General features: G+C 32.3%; 2 protein-coding genes across 2 annotated transcripts; both read left to right on the top strand.

Annotated features, from left to right (window-relative positions):
* The first annotated feature begins 1,728 nt into the window (after positions 1-1,728).
* On the top strand, positions 1,729-6,930 carry Chro.50057 (glycan synthetase). The annotated part of the gene is made up of 1 exon (XM_661670.1): positions 1,729-6,930. One exon carries the CDS (start codon positions 1,729-1,731, stop codon positions 6,928-6,930), a length of 5,202 nt encoding a protein of 1,733 aa, XP_666762.1.
* A 1,219-nt stretch (positions 6,931-8,149) lies between these two features.
* On the top strand, positions 8,150-10,402 carry Chro.50058 (hypothetical protein). The annotated part of the gene is made up of 1 exon (XM_661669.1): positions 8,150-10,402. The coding sequence occupies one exon, from the start codon at positions 8,150-8,152 to the stop codon at positions 10,400-10,402; it is 2,253 nt and encodes a 750-aa protein (XP_666761.1).
* The last annotated feature ends 5,153 nt before the right edge of the window (positions 10,403-15,555 follow it).

Genomic DNA, 15,555 nt, shown 5'->3' with positions numbered 1-15,555 from the left:
GGAAGGACACCAACAATTTGGATTTCGGAATAAGTTGAAGTAAATATTTCACAAGCGATATAAGAAGGATCAAAGTTTCTTTTTAATTCATAGTATTACTTTTCTAAAGTATTAAGGATAGTAATATAATATAATTAAGTGAGAAAATAGAATTGTTAGGATCACTTTCTCATAAATCTTAATTTACAAATTCAGAAGAAATTGGTAAAAGTCGTCAGCTCTTGGATCGTATTTATTCATTGATTACAATTATAATCTATTATTTTATTAATAATTGATTATTAGTAAGTTCTAAATATTGAGTTTTCAAAATAATTTAGATAGAGTAAAAATAAGACTTTAGCTAAAGAAGATATCAAGAAAGTTATCTCATTATTATTGGCAATATTTGGAATCCAATAATTAGCATTTTTTCATATAAATATAAAGCAGTTTTCCAGTTATTATTGTTATTATTATTTTTTCGAGTTGGTTAAATATTTAAAATAAATATATAATTGATAATTAAGCTTGAAGTGGAAGTCCAAATAAGAAGGGGAAAAGAAATTATAATAAACAAGTTTTGTATTTATGCAACTTATAAATTAACTTGGATATTCAAGGAAGATAATTGAAAACAAAAAAGACAAAAATAAGTTAAATCCAAGAATCTAAAACCTTAAAGAATAAAGATCATATCACATAATAAATACTCTCACAAAAAGGGGAGTGTAAGATGAGTGATAGGGAGGAGCTTGAGTTGGATAAAAATGTAAACAGAATGCGACTAGAACTAGAGGAGGCTCTAGATATTCTAACATGCCATGAAAATGAGGAGATAAGCAGTAATAGAGAAGGGGAATGTTGCATTCTGGACTCTTATCCACTAAGTATGACTCTAATAAGATGTGAAAACGATAAAGAAAAGCTAGGACTGATATTTCAACTGAATGAATTTTCAAGAATGGTAAAAGGGAGTTATTGGATGGTTTTGGAAGATAATAAGGATCCAAGAAATCTATGTATGCTTGAATTTTTTAATTATAGTGATGGTGTTTTTAGAAATAAGATGTTTGAAGTAATTGTGGACAAGAATGAGAGAGAGATTTTACAGAATTACTTTTCTCACTCAAACTCAATTTTGAATATGAATGGGGGAAATAAGAGCGAAATTAGCAATGAAAAGTGGATGATGACAACCTTAAAGAGGAGAAGAGATATAGAGAATTCACGAAATAACTTGGGATTGGCATTTTGCAATACATTTTTAAAAGAAAGTAATGAGAAGATTCGAAGTTTTGATTTGTCTTCTTTAGCTTTTATGGTGAAGTTTAGTGAAGTTAGCAATATTTCAGAACTTATAAATAATGTTGAGACTTTATATGAAGATTTTTGGTTAAATAAGATGGAAGAATCATTCCTAACTGTTTTTAGTTTTAGCATTGAGAATAGATTGGACGGACAAGCAAGATTTGAGGATGAATTGAAGAAATTATCATTATCAAACCCTAAGAAAGATGCTTATATGATTCACATATTTACAAGTCCAACAGATTATGCAATGGTAACAAGTACTTATAATTGGAGCAGTTACATTTCAACCTTAAAAGATTTGGCTCTTGGGGAAGCTAGGACGGAGTTTATGACACAGAAGTTGATTTATAATTCACTAGAGAATTTTGAGAATTTAAATATTTTCAGAACAGAAGACTCTGAGAGAGACCTAGAGATTAAAGAAAATATGATGGGATGGGAGGGGAAAACTTGGATGGCAAATCAACGATAGCTACAACATTGAATTACTATTCAACAGACTCTTGCAAATTGGTTGACTCAGCAAATGGGTTTTCATCCACGGACCTGGACTCAGTAACAACCTCTATTAATTCAAGCACGGAGAACTTAACTCTATCAAAGAAAGGTTCAACTCTTGAGGGACTAGATGAGAATAAAGAATTGGAAGTGATTGATGATATCGAGACATTTGAGGATGAAGAAGTGATTGGATTTGAAGAAGATCCTCTTTTGGTTTCAGAATGGTCAAATTTAAGATTTTGGGAGTCTGCGGTAGTTGGCGCTTCTGACTCTGTTGCAATATCGAATATTAGAAAGAAAAATTTATTGTACTCAAACTCAACAATTAATAGCAACAATAACCAGAATGAAAAGTTGACAGACAACCAAGAAATTCCTGTCATTCAGGAATCTGTTAAGGAAGAAGAGTTTTATGAGTGCAGAGAAATGATGTTCGACACGCACACACTCAAGGCCAAGTTGGCAAAGTCAATATGGGGCGGCGCCACATGTTCTGATAGGAATTGCATGCAATGCTTTGCTTTATTACATGCGCATGCACAAACAAATGCCGGTAAGGATGTGAAAACTACGGAGAATGAGAGGATTTGGTGTAGGGAAGGGTTCACAAAATTTTGTGAAGTTTACAAGAGTATGGGCGTGGTAGAGCTGAAAAGGAAGTCAGAATTGGGAAATGGCAATAGGGCTTGGTTAATTAGGGAGTTTATAGGGGATGAACTTACAGACCAGGTGTTTTGCTATGGACTTAATAGAAGAAGAAGAAGTATTAAGGGAGGTTTAAGAACCATGAATATTTACTTAGTTGGGGATTTTAATGATTGGAATAAGACTTCTCACCCAATGCAACTTGAAACAGAAAATATTTGTTTAATGAACCAAGAGATATATGAAAATTACCCTTCAATTCCACATTTTATGAAGAGTAGGGTGTATTCAATCATTTTGGATGAAAATAAGCTAAAAAGTTTTTTAAGTTGTAGTCCCAAAGCTAATTCTATTTCATTCAAAATTAGGATTGTTACTTCTAAGGCTGATGGATTCACAGAAGGTCATATGGCAGAAGTCAACAATAGTATGGGAGCAGTTTCTTCTCAAGAACTGGAGACTTACAGATTACTTTCTTATTCAAGATCTTTTACTACTTCAGGAATCAAAGATAGTACTGAGAATGCTTTAATGAATTGTAATTTTCACTTGGAAAGCCAAAAAGAGCACGATGGCCTGAGAAATAGAGATTTCAAGTACCCTCTTCCAAGATGTGTTTTAAAGCCAAGGTTAGGTGGAAGTTTAAAGCAAAATAAAGATAGTATCTTTGATTCAAATGGAAAGGAATATCAGATACCAGTTACAAGTATTATCAAAGGACTTGTGACAAATTTTAGGCAATCGCCTTTGTATATATATGAAGCAAATATTGCATTTTCTTCCAAGGGAGAATTTGGAACTTTTGTAAGCTTTAAAGAAAAGGTTCTACCAAGGATATCTCGGGGAGGATATAATTGTTTGCTATTGACTGGTTTACTAGAACATTATCAGTCATTTAGCAACAGTCAGTATCCATTCAATTATTTCACTCCTTATAGCAAATACGGTACCTTGGAAGAGTTTAAGGACTTAATGGATGATTGCCATTCAAGAGGAATTGCCGTGATAATCGACTTTAACCTAACATTTGCAGATATTACTAATTCTAACTCAATGCTTCAGCCATGTGATAGGGAGGTGAACAACAATTTGAGCAATCTACAAGACATTATAGACATTGATGAGATAAATATGTGCTCAGGAAGCGAAGCAAGCAATGGAAATATGAGCAGAGAGGGATCATTTATATTTGGAAATGGTAATTCTGGTACTAATATAGTTAGAATTGATGAGTTATTTTTGGATGATTCTGTTGTTGATCTGTATGAGTCATTTATGCTTACTAATTTGAATACATTCAATCCAAGCTTTTTCAAACATACTCCAGATGTAATTTCACCTCTTTTTGCTTACAATAAAAGTTACAGTCGCCTCAATCTGGGTTACATTCCAATGTTAGCTCAAATATTCTCTTCTCTCCACTATTTATTGACTCAGCTTGGTATTGATGGATTCAGATTCACTGTTCCAGATCTGTCAGAAGAGCAAGAAAAATACTCCTATATCTCCTCAGTATTGGCTTTGATTAATGATACAATCCACACAATTAAGCCATTTGCTATTACAATAGCAAATGAGCTTCTCTTAAGAGAAAACAAAGACAAGGCTTGTTCAGAGCTTGCAGTACCTTTGGAATATGGAGGTATGGGCTTTGACTATATTTGGAATACTTCGATTTGTAGCTCCTTGCAAGACATCATCCTTAAAAGCCCATCCAGTTTAAATATTAAAAAAGATATAATTGACGAGTTGCTTCCCCATGAGGATAAAATGAGGAATTCCAATAAGAAAATTAGGATTTTATACAAAAACAGAGAGAAGCAAAACATATCCAGTACGGGAGATAATGATAATGGCAATAATAATAGTTACTCGGATATGGGAGAATCTGATTTGCATACAGTTGAGTTTGTTTCCAGAAACTTATATGGGATAGAATCTCTGGAGATGAAGACGGTGACACAGAATCCTCTCAGAATTGCAATGTTCAGTTGGGAAAGTCTTTATACTCACTCAGTTGGTGGGGTTTCACCTCATGTTTCACAGTTGTCTGCAAGCCTTGTAAGACTTGGCCACGAGGTTCATCTATTCACAAGGGCAACTACGTCAGCATATATAATCAAAGTTCACGATGGAGTATTATACCATGAGTGTCCTTTCCAGTTGAATTCTGATTTTGTTACTGAAATTATAAATATGTGTAATTCGTTTGTATATTATATGCAGAGATGGGAAGATGGGCTAACAAAGGTACCTGATCATCCAATGCTTAATAATGTAAAGAATGGGTATCGATTCAATATTTGTCATTGCCATGATTGGTTAGCTGCTCCTGTATTAACAAGTTTAAGAAGAATTGGAAATAATAATAGGACTACTATCCTAACGTTGCATTCTACTGAATACGGCAGATGTGGAAATCAGTCATATGGAGGACAGAGCGGTAGAATTTCTGATATAGAGAGAGAAGGCTCCCATACTGCAGACCGACTAATTTGTGTAAGCGGAGTGTTAGCAGAGGAAGTATGTAGACTATTTGGAATAAACAGGAACAAAATTAGAGTAATTTTTAATGGAATTAATTGCAAGACCTTTGATAGTGTAGCAATGGATGATGCTGGCGAAGTTAAAAGGCAATACGGCATAGGACCTTTAGAACCAACATTTCTTTGCGTTGCAAGAATGGCTCTCCAAAAAGGAGTTGACTTACTTATTGAAGCAGTACCTGGTATTTTGAAATATCGTAATGATACGAAATTTATCATAGTTGGAGATGGACACCAAAAAGATGAGATTGTGCGTAGATCTCATCAGTTGGGTATTTACAATTCTATCAGATTTGTTGGAAAGAAATCAGGAGATGATGTAATCAGACTTTACAAGGCTTGTGACGCAGTAGTAGTACCATCAAGAAATGAACCATTTGGAATTGTTGTATTGGAAGGATGGACAGCTGGGAAGCCTGTTGTTGCTACTACTAGTGGCGGCCCAAGGGATTTCTTAACTCCGAACGTAGATGGGTACTTGGTTGAGCCATGTAAGGATAGCATTGCTTGGGGTTGCTGTGAGATATTGAAAAACTTTGATCATTCTAGATGGATGGGGTCCAGAGGTAGAGTAAAAGCAGCTTATTCATTTTCATGGGACTCAATTGCACAAGCAACTAGTTTCTTGTATTTTGAACAGTGCAATGTTTTGGATGTTACTCCAAGCTTAATACTTAAGCCAAATTCGCCCATCATTCTTCAAGCCTTTGGAGAAAATGCTCTTCATCATCATATGATGGTATTTGACGGTTTTGACAAGTCGGTTTTTGCTCTTAAACAGTTAAAACTACTTATATTAACAACAATGGCTTTCGCAAAAAATGGTGTCTTTCAAAGTATGGGCTCCGAATTTGGAAATCCTGATTCTTTTGATCTTCCTAGACCAAATAATAACATGGATAATAGCAAAATGTGTTGTAAATGGGATTTGGCAGATAACAAGAACTTGAAATTCAAGCATTTAGAATTCTTTAATACTCTATTGATTCGTCTTGAGAAATTTTTAAGCTGGATAGCCAAGAATAACATTCAGGAATATGGAGTTAATAATAATTATCTTTCATCGTTAACATGCGGTAGTGAGGGAGATTCAGGTAAGAATGGGCTTACTTCAACTTGTTACTCCAAATCAATTTCACCTTTAACTAAAGGAACCTCTACTCCATTAATACCTTCAGAGATTTCCCCAGCTTCAACATTTTCTAAGAGGGTTTTAGCAAAGAAACAAGCAATTATTAAAAAATTGGAAGAGAGCTCAGGGGATAATACAAGCCCAGTAGATAATGAATCTGTCATTTATTTGGACTCAACCCCCCAAAGCAATGGAAAAGAAGGCTCAAAGTCTATTCAAAACATCTATTTTAGAGCAAAAAGCCTTGGTAAGCATTCAAAAGATTCATTAAAGATCTTAACAACTGATAGTTTGTATAATTCATCATCTAATATTAATGTAGTATTGTGCCACGAATTGGATAAAGTTATGGTAATTGAGAGAAATAATTGTGTTTTTGTTTTCAATTTCAGCGAAAAGTATTACAACGATTATGGATTTGGGATTTCAAGTGAACTTCCCCAGAGTCTAATAATTGATACACAAGATGAGAGATTTGGAGGAGACAAAAGATATAATATCACGGGTAGCTTTTGTTCCACTTCTATCAAATCTGAGCAAGGATTCAAGATTTTTAGCCCTAACTCAGAGCCTTCAAATATTAATTCTATTGTTAATAATAAATTTCCAAACAATTTCCAACATGAATCTCCATATAGATTTGTCAATACAAAATCTCTCAAGCAAACAGTTTTTCTCAATATGTCTCCATTTTCAGCTTATATACTGGCTCCTTCAAATCTTGTTCAAGATTTTCCTTGTGAGACTGTTGGAGATAAATTATTTAGCCAAAATATTGACAGTTTTGTTGATTCAATTGGTCTATTCTGTTGATATATAGAATTCAAATAGAGATTTCATTAACGAGAAAATCTGATGCCAGTTTACTTATATACCATAAGGTGTATTCATATCGAAGATTCCATTAATATCTTGAAAGGAAATCAGGTATTTTCAAATTGTATTATGGGAAAACTCCTACTTTAAGATTTGTGGAGAGAATACTAATCCTGAAATTCAACTCCAAAATCTTAATAGATTGACATTTCATTTAATATTACATATTCTGTGCAAAAAAAAAAATGATAGATAACTCTTTGGGATTGTAGAAAATATTTACTTGTTTTTGTTATTATCAAAATTTTCCCTTTTTTTTATTCAACCCAACAATTTTTTTTCTCTAATTATTTCGCATGTTTGTGGATGCATGCAATGTCATGAAGCTGTACCCGCCTGTTTAACATCGCATGCGGACACGTAAGATTATTTCTGAAAAGAAAATTAAAAAGGGAATAGGAAAGAATGTATTAATTATTGTTACAAGGTGAATTATAATGTGTGATAATATAGATTGTGTTTCGACTTTTTTTTTAAATTGTCAGATAAAGTAGTGAAATCATAGTATTGTAAGTCTTTTTTCTCCTCATAATATAGTCTTTTCTTATAGTAATGTCAATTGTAATTACCTAATATGTAAGTCTGAATTTGCATGTGCTTGTATATATTGAATTAGAAATGTGTGCATGCATAACAGCTGCCAACTTATTTAGAATAATTGGTTGTGATTTTTTAATAATTATTTTCATGTGTGGGGAAATTCATTTTTTTGTTTTTTTAAAAAATCTAATTCTTATTTTCATATTTTGTAATAAATTGGGATTCAAAAGTTTAAAAAAAAATAGTGAATGAAGTTTAATTAAGGAGAAAAATAGTGGAAGTTATATTTTATCTAGTGAAAAAGCTTTTTTTGGCAAACGCAAAAAAAAGCATGTAGGGGGTGGGGATGAGAGGGGAGAAAAAAGCGGAGAAATCAATAAATTAAAAATAAAAAAAATTGAATACATGCAATTTAAAATAAAAATATTTATTTAAAGGATTAAAATAGTGGAAATTGAGTATTTCAATCTTTTGACCAACAAGTCAAATATAATTTTAAGGAAATGGCTTTGAGCCTCTAAGAATATAATTAAATACCAAAGTAAAATGAAATAGGGAACTTAAGATTTGGGTATAAAAACAATTAAAAACAAGAAAATACTAAAATACAGAAGAAATGGTGGATTATGATTCTAGAATTTGTCAAAGACCTCATTCTGAAAGAGCTTTAGAACAATATGAAAAGTACCCAGATGAATATATAGAAAGTGCAACAGTAAGACCAGAAAAGTATCATGTTTTAGAGCAAGAAGAATATGATGATTGTATTATCACAAAATTTCACCAAATTATTAATAGCGACTATTTAGACGTGGAAAGGGAGTTGATAAATGGAAAGTTAATGAATAGTGAGAATTATGAAAGCAGAGTATTTAATAAATATGGATTATCTGCTGACCAAAAAGGAGGGGATCTGAGAGAAAAAGATTATAATGAAACAGGAGAAGAGAATTCTGATGATGAGTTAGACGATGGTCTTGAAGAATGTGAGGACGAAACAGAATCTGAAGAATTGGATTCTGAAGACGAAATATATGAAGATAATAGTCGTGAATTATTGATGTTATTAAAGAGCAGAGGAAAATCGAGACGTATTCAAAAGAGAGAAATACTAAGTTTACCAAGCTCCGAATTTTTAGTAATAAGGGAATTTCCGGTATCTTTTGGAATTCCAGTAATCACATTACAAAAATTGAATGTACGTCCAATTCTATTTCTTTGGATATTCTTTTTAATTTCAATGGTTTATACTTTTTCAATATTTCTAGATGAGTATATTGTTAATGATATTATTCCATTATACCCTTTGGGAAGTATTTTTGAGTCAAAGAATGAACAAACTGAAGTATTAGTTCCTTCATTACTAAGATCAAAGAATCCAACAGTGATATCAAGAACTGGTAACAGTGATATGGGATTAATAGGTAAAAGTAACTTATTAAAGAAGCTTTTTCCTTTACTCAATATTAAACAAGACTCTGATATTTTTGAAAATTCAATAAATAGACCACTAAATGTAACTTTGGATGTTAAGCATTGCCATATTCAATTCCTTAATTCAACTAGCGATCTGAGTTATATTAAAGTTAGATCTTGGAGATTATTTTCCAAATCACATATGTACTATGGTAGTTCTGGAAGGTACAGTATACCATCTAGGAAGAAAGATAAGTTCGAATATATATGCTCTCACGGAACTTTCTTCTGGATATTGAAAAGATATATTCTTCCTTGGGATACTTATAGTGATTATAATATAAAGAATATTTCTTGGAAGGATTATAAAGAATACTGTGATTCAAGTCCTAGACCTTGGAATTTTAATAATGATTCAAATTTGTCAATAAAATTACACCAATCTAATACTGGTGATTATTTTCAATGCTCAATAAACTTTTTCTTGGCAAATAACTTCCAGTTTGACGAACTTTCTGTCAAGTTTGTGCCATCTTCAACATATATGAAAGTTTCATCATCGATTCCGATCAAGGCTAAATCAATATTTCACTTGGAAGCATTACATGGGACTTTTGATTTAAAAGATGTATATTCACCAAATATTTCACTCACAATTTCAGACGGTTGGGCTTCTATTGATCTCCCAAATCTTCAAGATTCAGGTCGTAGGAATGTGTTTATAGAAAGTAGAGGAGCTCCAATATATATTAATAGTAGAACACCAATTGTTGTTACTATGCCAGTCAGAATTGCAGAATTAGCAGTTTTTAGAGCTGAGCATGTTAAAGTCAAGCTTGAAAGCAAATCAAATGATTTAGATGGCCATGGGTATTATAAAACTGCATCAGTTGTTGCAACTCTGAATCCAGATCCGTCATTCTTGGATAATAAACTTTCAGGTTCTTCAATTAATACAAGAATTAACATTCAAGGAAGTATTCCACCAGTATATGTAAATGCTTATTCAAACTTTGAATCAAGTTCAGATTTTAATAACATATCGGATGAACTTATTACTTGGGCAGGAAGACACCAATGGAAAGATCCACATTTACTTGCATTTTCAAAGTCAAGATTTAATGGGTTTTCAAAATGGCTTCAAGAGGATCTTGCAAGTCCATGGGTACTTTATATTAATGTTTTAGGAAATAGAGAATATCCTAGGGGAACTTGGAAAGCAGTATCTTCAAGAGCTTTTATTCGAGATCCATATGCTTTGGTTTTATTATCAGGAGGACTTTTAATGCCAAGGATATACACTCTATTTATTCATATTCTTGGATTAAGGTGTATGGTTCCAGTAAGTCATTCAGATTTGGAAGATCTAGATGTAATCAATGTTGATGATAATCCTTCTAATACAGGTAATATTAATGGAGGAATTAGTGGGAATTTATGCAAATATAACTAATCAAAGTATCAGTAAGGATATTGGAATAGCTGATAATATAATTCATAAGAATTCTGATGATAAAATAGAAGGCCAAGGGAAAGGAGGAATACTGGCAAATATGACAAGCAGAATATCAAAGATGATTGGTCCAGATGATTCGAAATCCTCTAATGGTGAGAAAAATAAGCAAGAAAGTAAATTAAGCGATTTGAAGAAGATATTTGGAATTAAGAATGGCCCAAAATTACTTTCAAATAACTTACATGAGTCAATTTACTTTGATGAAAATATAAGTGAAGATTATTACATTAACCAGGACTCAAATATTCATGAAGATATTGCAAATATCAAAAGTATAAATGATGTAGGCAATTATATGGGGAAATCAAGTAGAATTAGAGCTTGTGAATCTTCAATAACTGAAAACATCTTTAGTGTAATAAATACAGCAATTGTAGGTATAGCTCAACAACCAAGCGTAATTGTATGGACTCAAAATGATGGTGAAGAAATTAAGGCTTATAATTCAGGGTTAGGATTAGGAGAAAGAAATAAGGTTGGCATATTTAATAACTTGTTTTTAACGACAAAATGGGTAATGAAGAAATTAAAAAGCCAACTAAAGAAAGTATTTAAATTGTTTTCCTCAATGATATCATTTTTAGAGGGTATAATATTCCCAGGATGGTTAATTCCAGGCTGGAGCAAACTATCCAAGAAGATTCTAAAAAGTTCTATGTTAGCAGATGATGATTTTGAATCTAATCCATATGTATTATCCGATAATCCATATCAGACAGTTGAACAATACATATTTACAGCTGAAAATGATGCAATATTAAAAGACCTTGTAACAGCAAATGACTTACAAGGTTATATAGTTTCTCTATCTTTAAATATATTATGTGGTATTTTGGTAGCAGCAGCAGCAATGTGGGTACTATATTACTATGTCTTCCCATGGTTTTTAACAGGTATTAGAGAAATGCAACTAGTAAGTACGGCTTCACACCGTTTAAATCATGATTTTAGGACATCAGAAGCTGCAGAATGGATTGTAATGGTTTCTACAATTCAATGGCCAAGCTTTGGATTATTATTGAGATGGAATCAGAGACAAAAAAGGCGTGATAATGAGAAGCTTTGTATATATATTAAACAGGTAGAGAACTTATCTCAATATAGTGGGAATAATAGCAATAGTTATGAAGAGAAAGTAACAAGTGAGTCAGGGCTTTCTGAGTTCTTCCTTTATATTCCAGCAAACGAGGCGTCATTAACTACACATTTTGGAAGAAATCAACAAGAGTTGTTTGTTCCAATGAAATATAATGATAAATGCATCTTTGAGGTAACGATGCCATATGAACTAATTTCTGATCAAAAGTATAGATTAAGAATTCTAAGAATATCATCTTCTGGCCATATTATTGAGCAAAGCAACTGGAGTAATGAGATTATTCCGGGAAACAAGATGAAGTTTGTAGATTTCCCACTACTTTTCTTAAGGAGGTTTTTGCCTAAGAAAAGATCCTCACTTAATTTATTCATAAACAAGAATACAGACCATTACTCTCCTTTCGGAATTCCGTTCTATTTTAGAGATATTGAGATAATAATTTTTGATGTTCTTGGTGGGAAGAGGAAGAAACGTAATAGCATTTCTCAAGAAAACATCTTTGATTATGGGTTCGAGGATAATGATGATGACGATAAAAATAATTTAATAAATGACGAAAGCAACAATATGGGAGTATTTGGAAGGGAAGAAATGACCAACTCAGCCCACAAAATGGATGGAATAACCACTGACATAAATGGTGAACAAAGATTCGAAAGGTCCTTCTCTAACCAAAGCATCAACAGAGAGGCGCGCGCGCCAAACTATAATTCCGGTATTGAATGTGCGTATTCGGAGGTGAGAGGGAATAAAAAGTATGTGTTGATAGCAAGATTAGTGAGAGATTTTCCGGATGAGTTTGGCACAAGCGAGATTGCAAGTGGAGTGAGTGGAGGAGCGGGGAAGATTTCTGAGAATTATACAAGTGGAGGTGGAGCTTGGGAGGGACGTTCGGCGGCAAGGTTTGGGAGTTTGCATGCAACCAGCATTACAGAAGAAGAGGATGATTTTTCCTCACTTAAGAGTTATACATTTAAGAATAAGTCATTCGATACAGACAAGGTTCGAATTGAGGGCTGTTTGGAAAATATTAACTTATTTGGAAACTATAATGAAAATGTGAATACAGTGAATGGGAGAGAATTAGGAGGCGGAAATAATGTTTATATTCTTCGTAATAAGATAAATCACAATTCTAAGGGGGAAAGCCGTAGATTGGGTATTGGAGGATTTGGAAGAGATGAAAAAGTTAATAATTCATGTGCAGTGACTAGCAGCTTATATTTGGAGCAAAGTTTAATATCACAGAAGCGAATATTGTTTGAGTTACAAGAGGCAGATAGTGGCCAAGTCGTGGCAAATGGAGATGTGAAATGCTCCAAATTGATAGAAATAGCTTGGAAATCGTTAGTTAATGACAGCAATAATGAGGATAGTTTTGAAGGGGATTTGGTAGCCATGCACGATGATAGTGATGATGTTGTACATGGCAGAAGAATTCATTCAAAAATGGGTTATCATTCAGAACTTCAAGAGAATGATATCATTCAAGTTCATGATACAATTTCAAACGATACTGTCTCTATTAACAAGTTTGTGGATATTTCGGTAAAACTATATTATGTAGAGGGAGGACAATGGGGAGAGCTTTCAATGCTTTTAGATAGATCATTTTGGGTTCAATATTTAAGGCATGACCTTTCTGAGGAAATTATTATTGATTCAAATCCTTTAAGTAATATAGAAAGTATTGATATTGAAATGGTGACAAAAAAAAGTGATGAAAATAGTGGTCGTTTGATATATAATCATTCAGCTAATTCAATCATTAATAGACAAAAGACGGGAGGAGCTGCGTTAAACAATCATCCTGTCAACTTGGAAAAGAACAAAGAGACTCCAAATTCAGCCTTGAACTCAAACAAACCAAGATTCACTAATGATATCCCTGGTAAGATTATTATTAATGGCAGTGATACTCAATTAACATGGATTTGGAGGGAGTTAAAGAAGGATAGTTCAAGCTACATTCCTAAGAAGTTGCATTTACATATTTTTGATCATTATACAGATACACATTTAACTTCTTTGCATGGAGACAAATCAATTCCAAATACAGGTACTTTTGCATGGTCAGTCGATGTACCATTTATTTCACAAAGATCATCTTCAAGAGATGTTTATTTAGTTATGGCAGTAAGTAAAGATGATATTCCATCCAATGTAACTATTCAAGGAAAAATCTTTGTTCCAAGGGGATCAGTTACTCATGATAATTCTGGATATTTCCTTGCAGGGTCAGGAGCAGGAACGGGTACAGGAACAGGAAGAAGATCTTCATTAGGCAATAAACAAATAATAGTAGCAGTTTCTAATTCATTCAAAGTCATAAGATTAACAACTTTGAGTGAATTTGAGTTATTGTATGCAACATTTTGCAGAACATTTGGACTTGAAATGGAAGTTGTTACTTATAATGATTTAAATAAGTATGGATTCCTGGTTTCACCTAGCAGTTTAAGAGTTTGTGAAAATATAAGAAAACCAATCCCTACAGAAACTCATCAAAGAGGAACTTACTGTCCCGGCCAGTTTATGATTAGTGCTAAAGCATTGGCTATAACTACAGGAAGTAGATATATATTAAGAGGTGAAGATAAAGAATTGGATAATTGTATATTTTTAAAATCTCAAAGAAAATCAATTGATATTATTGAAAATTGTACTTTAAATTACTCAACTTATTGGTGGTCGTCTTCTCCTGATAGATTTTTGCTGAAGAATGGAATTATATTGGATACTAGTATATTCTTACCTTTAACAATTAAGGTGATCAGTTACTTCAAAATTGATTCTATAATGCTATTTCTAAGAAGTATATCCATTTCAAAAATGGTTAATTCAATATGTAGCTTTTCCTCAAATTTGAAATGCCTATTTTGCTTTAATAAAGAAGATTATAATTCAATCCAAAAAAATGAAGATGCGAAAACTATTAATATTTCTTCGGGTTTATTAGTTCATTCAAATTATTCAACAGTTTTCAGAAGAAAATCTACTTGGAGATCAAGGAAGTTCAGAAGTTGGAAGGCTATTTTAAGTCTAATATATACAACAAAAGAAAGTAGCAAACAACAAAAACTCAAGGATAGAGAGAGAAAAAGTATATCCAAATCAAAACAACGATGGTCTAAAGCTTTAATGTCTTTAAAAATCGCTCAATTAAAACGTTCATCTACTAATTTAATTCGAAATTTAAAGAATAGTGTTTCAAATAACCAAGTTATTGATGGATCAATCCATTCTATGAGAAATAGTAATTGTGAGTATACTGAATTAACAACAATATCAAATTGGAATAAAGTGGGGGAAACTGAACACCTTGGTGGTACTCAATTAGATGATGAAGGAAATTTAAGACGGGGATCAGGAACTGAAATAATTGATTCAGATATTATTAATGGGGTAAATAATGAAAAACTTGATAGGATTTCAGGATATAATATTGGTTATGGAGGAATATTAGTTCCAATATATATAGCAAAAATAAAACAAAGACAAGAATTAATACATGAAATTTGGTATTCTTTTCAATTTTCAATTTTGCCAGTAATACTAAATATAATGATTTATGGTTTTCAAATTTCAATACTTTCAATATTCCCAGTAACTTGTATCATACTAACTCTGGTTTATAATTACTTATCAACTCTTTCCATTTCAAATCCACATTCTCATATCAGTTCAAATTATTTTTCAGATATTGTATATAATCCAACTTGGGACTTTTTTATGTCTTTACCATTTCCTATTCCATATTTATTGATATTATCAGTTTTACATCTTATAATTATTCATACTACATTCATTGCTTCCAGTTCATCACCTTCATCTTATAATAAAAGACAAGAGGAGAATAATGAAGATTCAGAAATAACAGGTAAAGGTTTAATTTGGAGATGGAGGAGGAATTTGAGGTATTACTGGATAAAATTGTTGGTACTTTTTGAAGAAATTGGAATGTTTGTAACATTATTTTCAATGTTTCTAA

Source organism: Cryptosporidium hominis (assembly GCF_000006425.1).
Source record: "Cryptosporidium hominis TU502 chromosome 5 CHRO015021, whole genome shotgun sequence".
Taxonomy (NCBI): domain Eukaryota; phylum Apicomplexa; class Conoidasida; order Eucoccidiorida; family Cryptosporidiidae; genus Cryptosporidium; species Cryptosporidium hominis.
The sequence above is the reverse complement of the archived record's forward strand: the minus strand, read 5'-3'. Positions and strand labels throughout refer to the sequence as shown.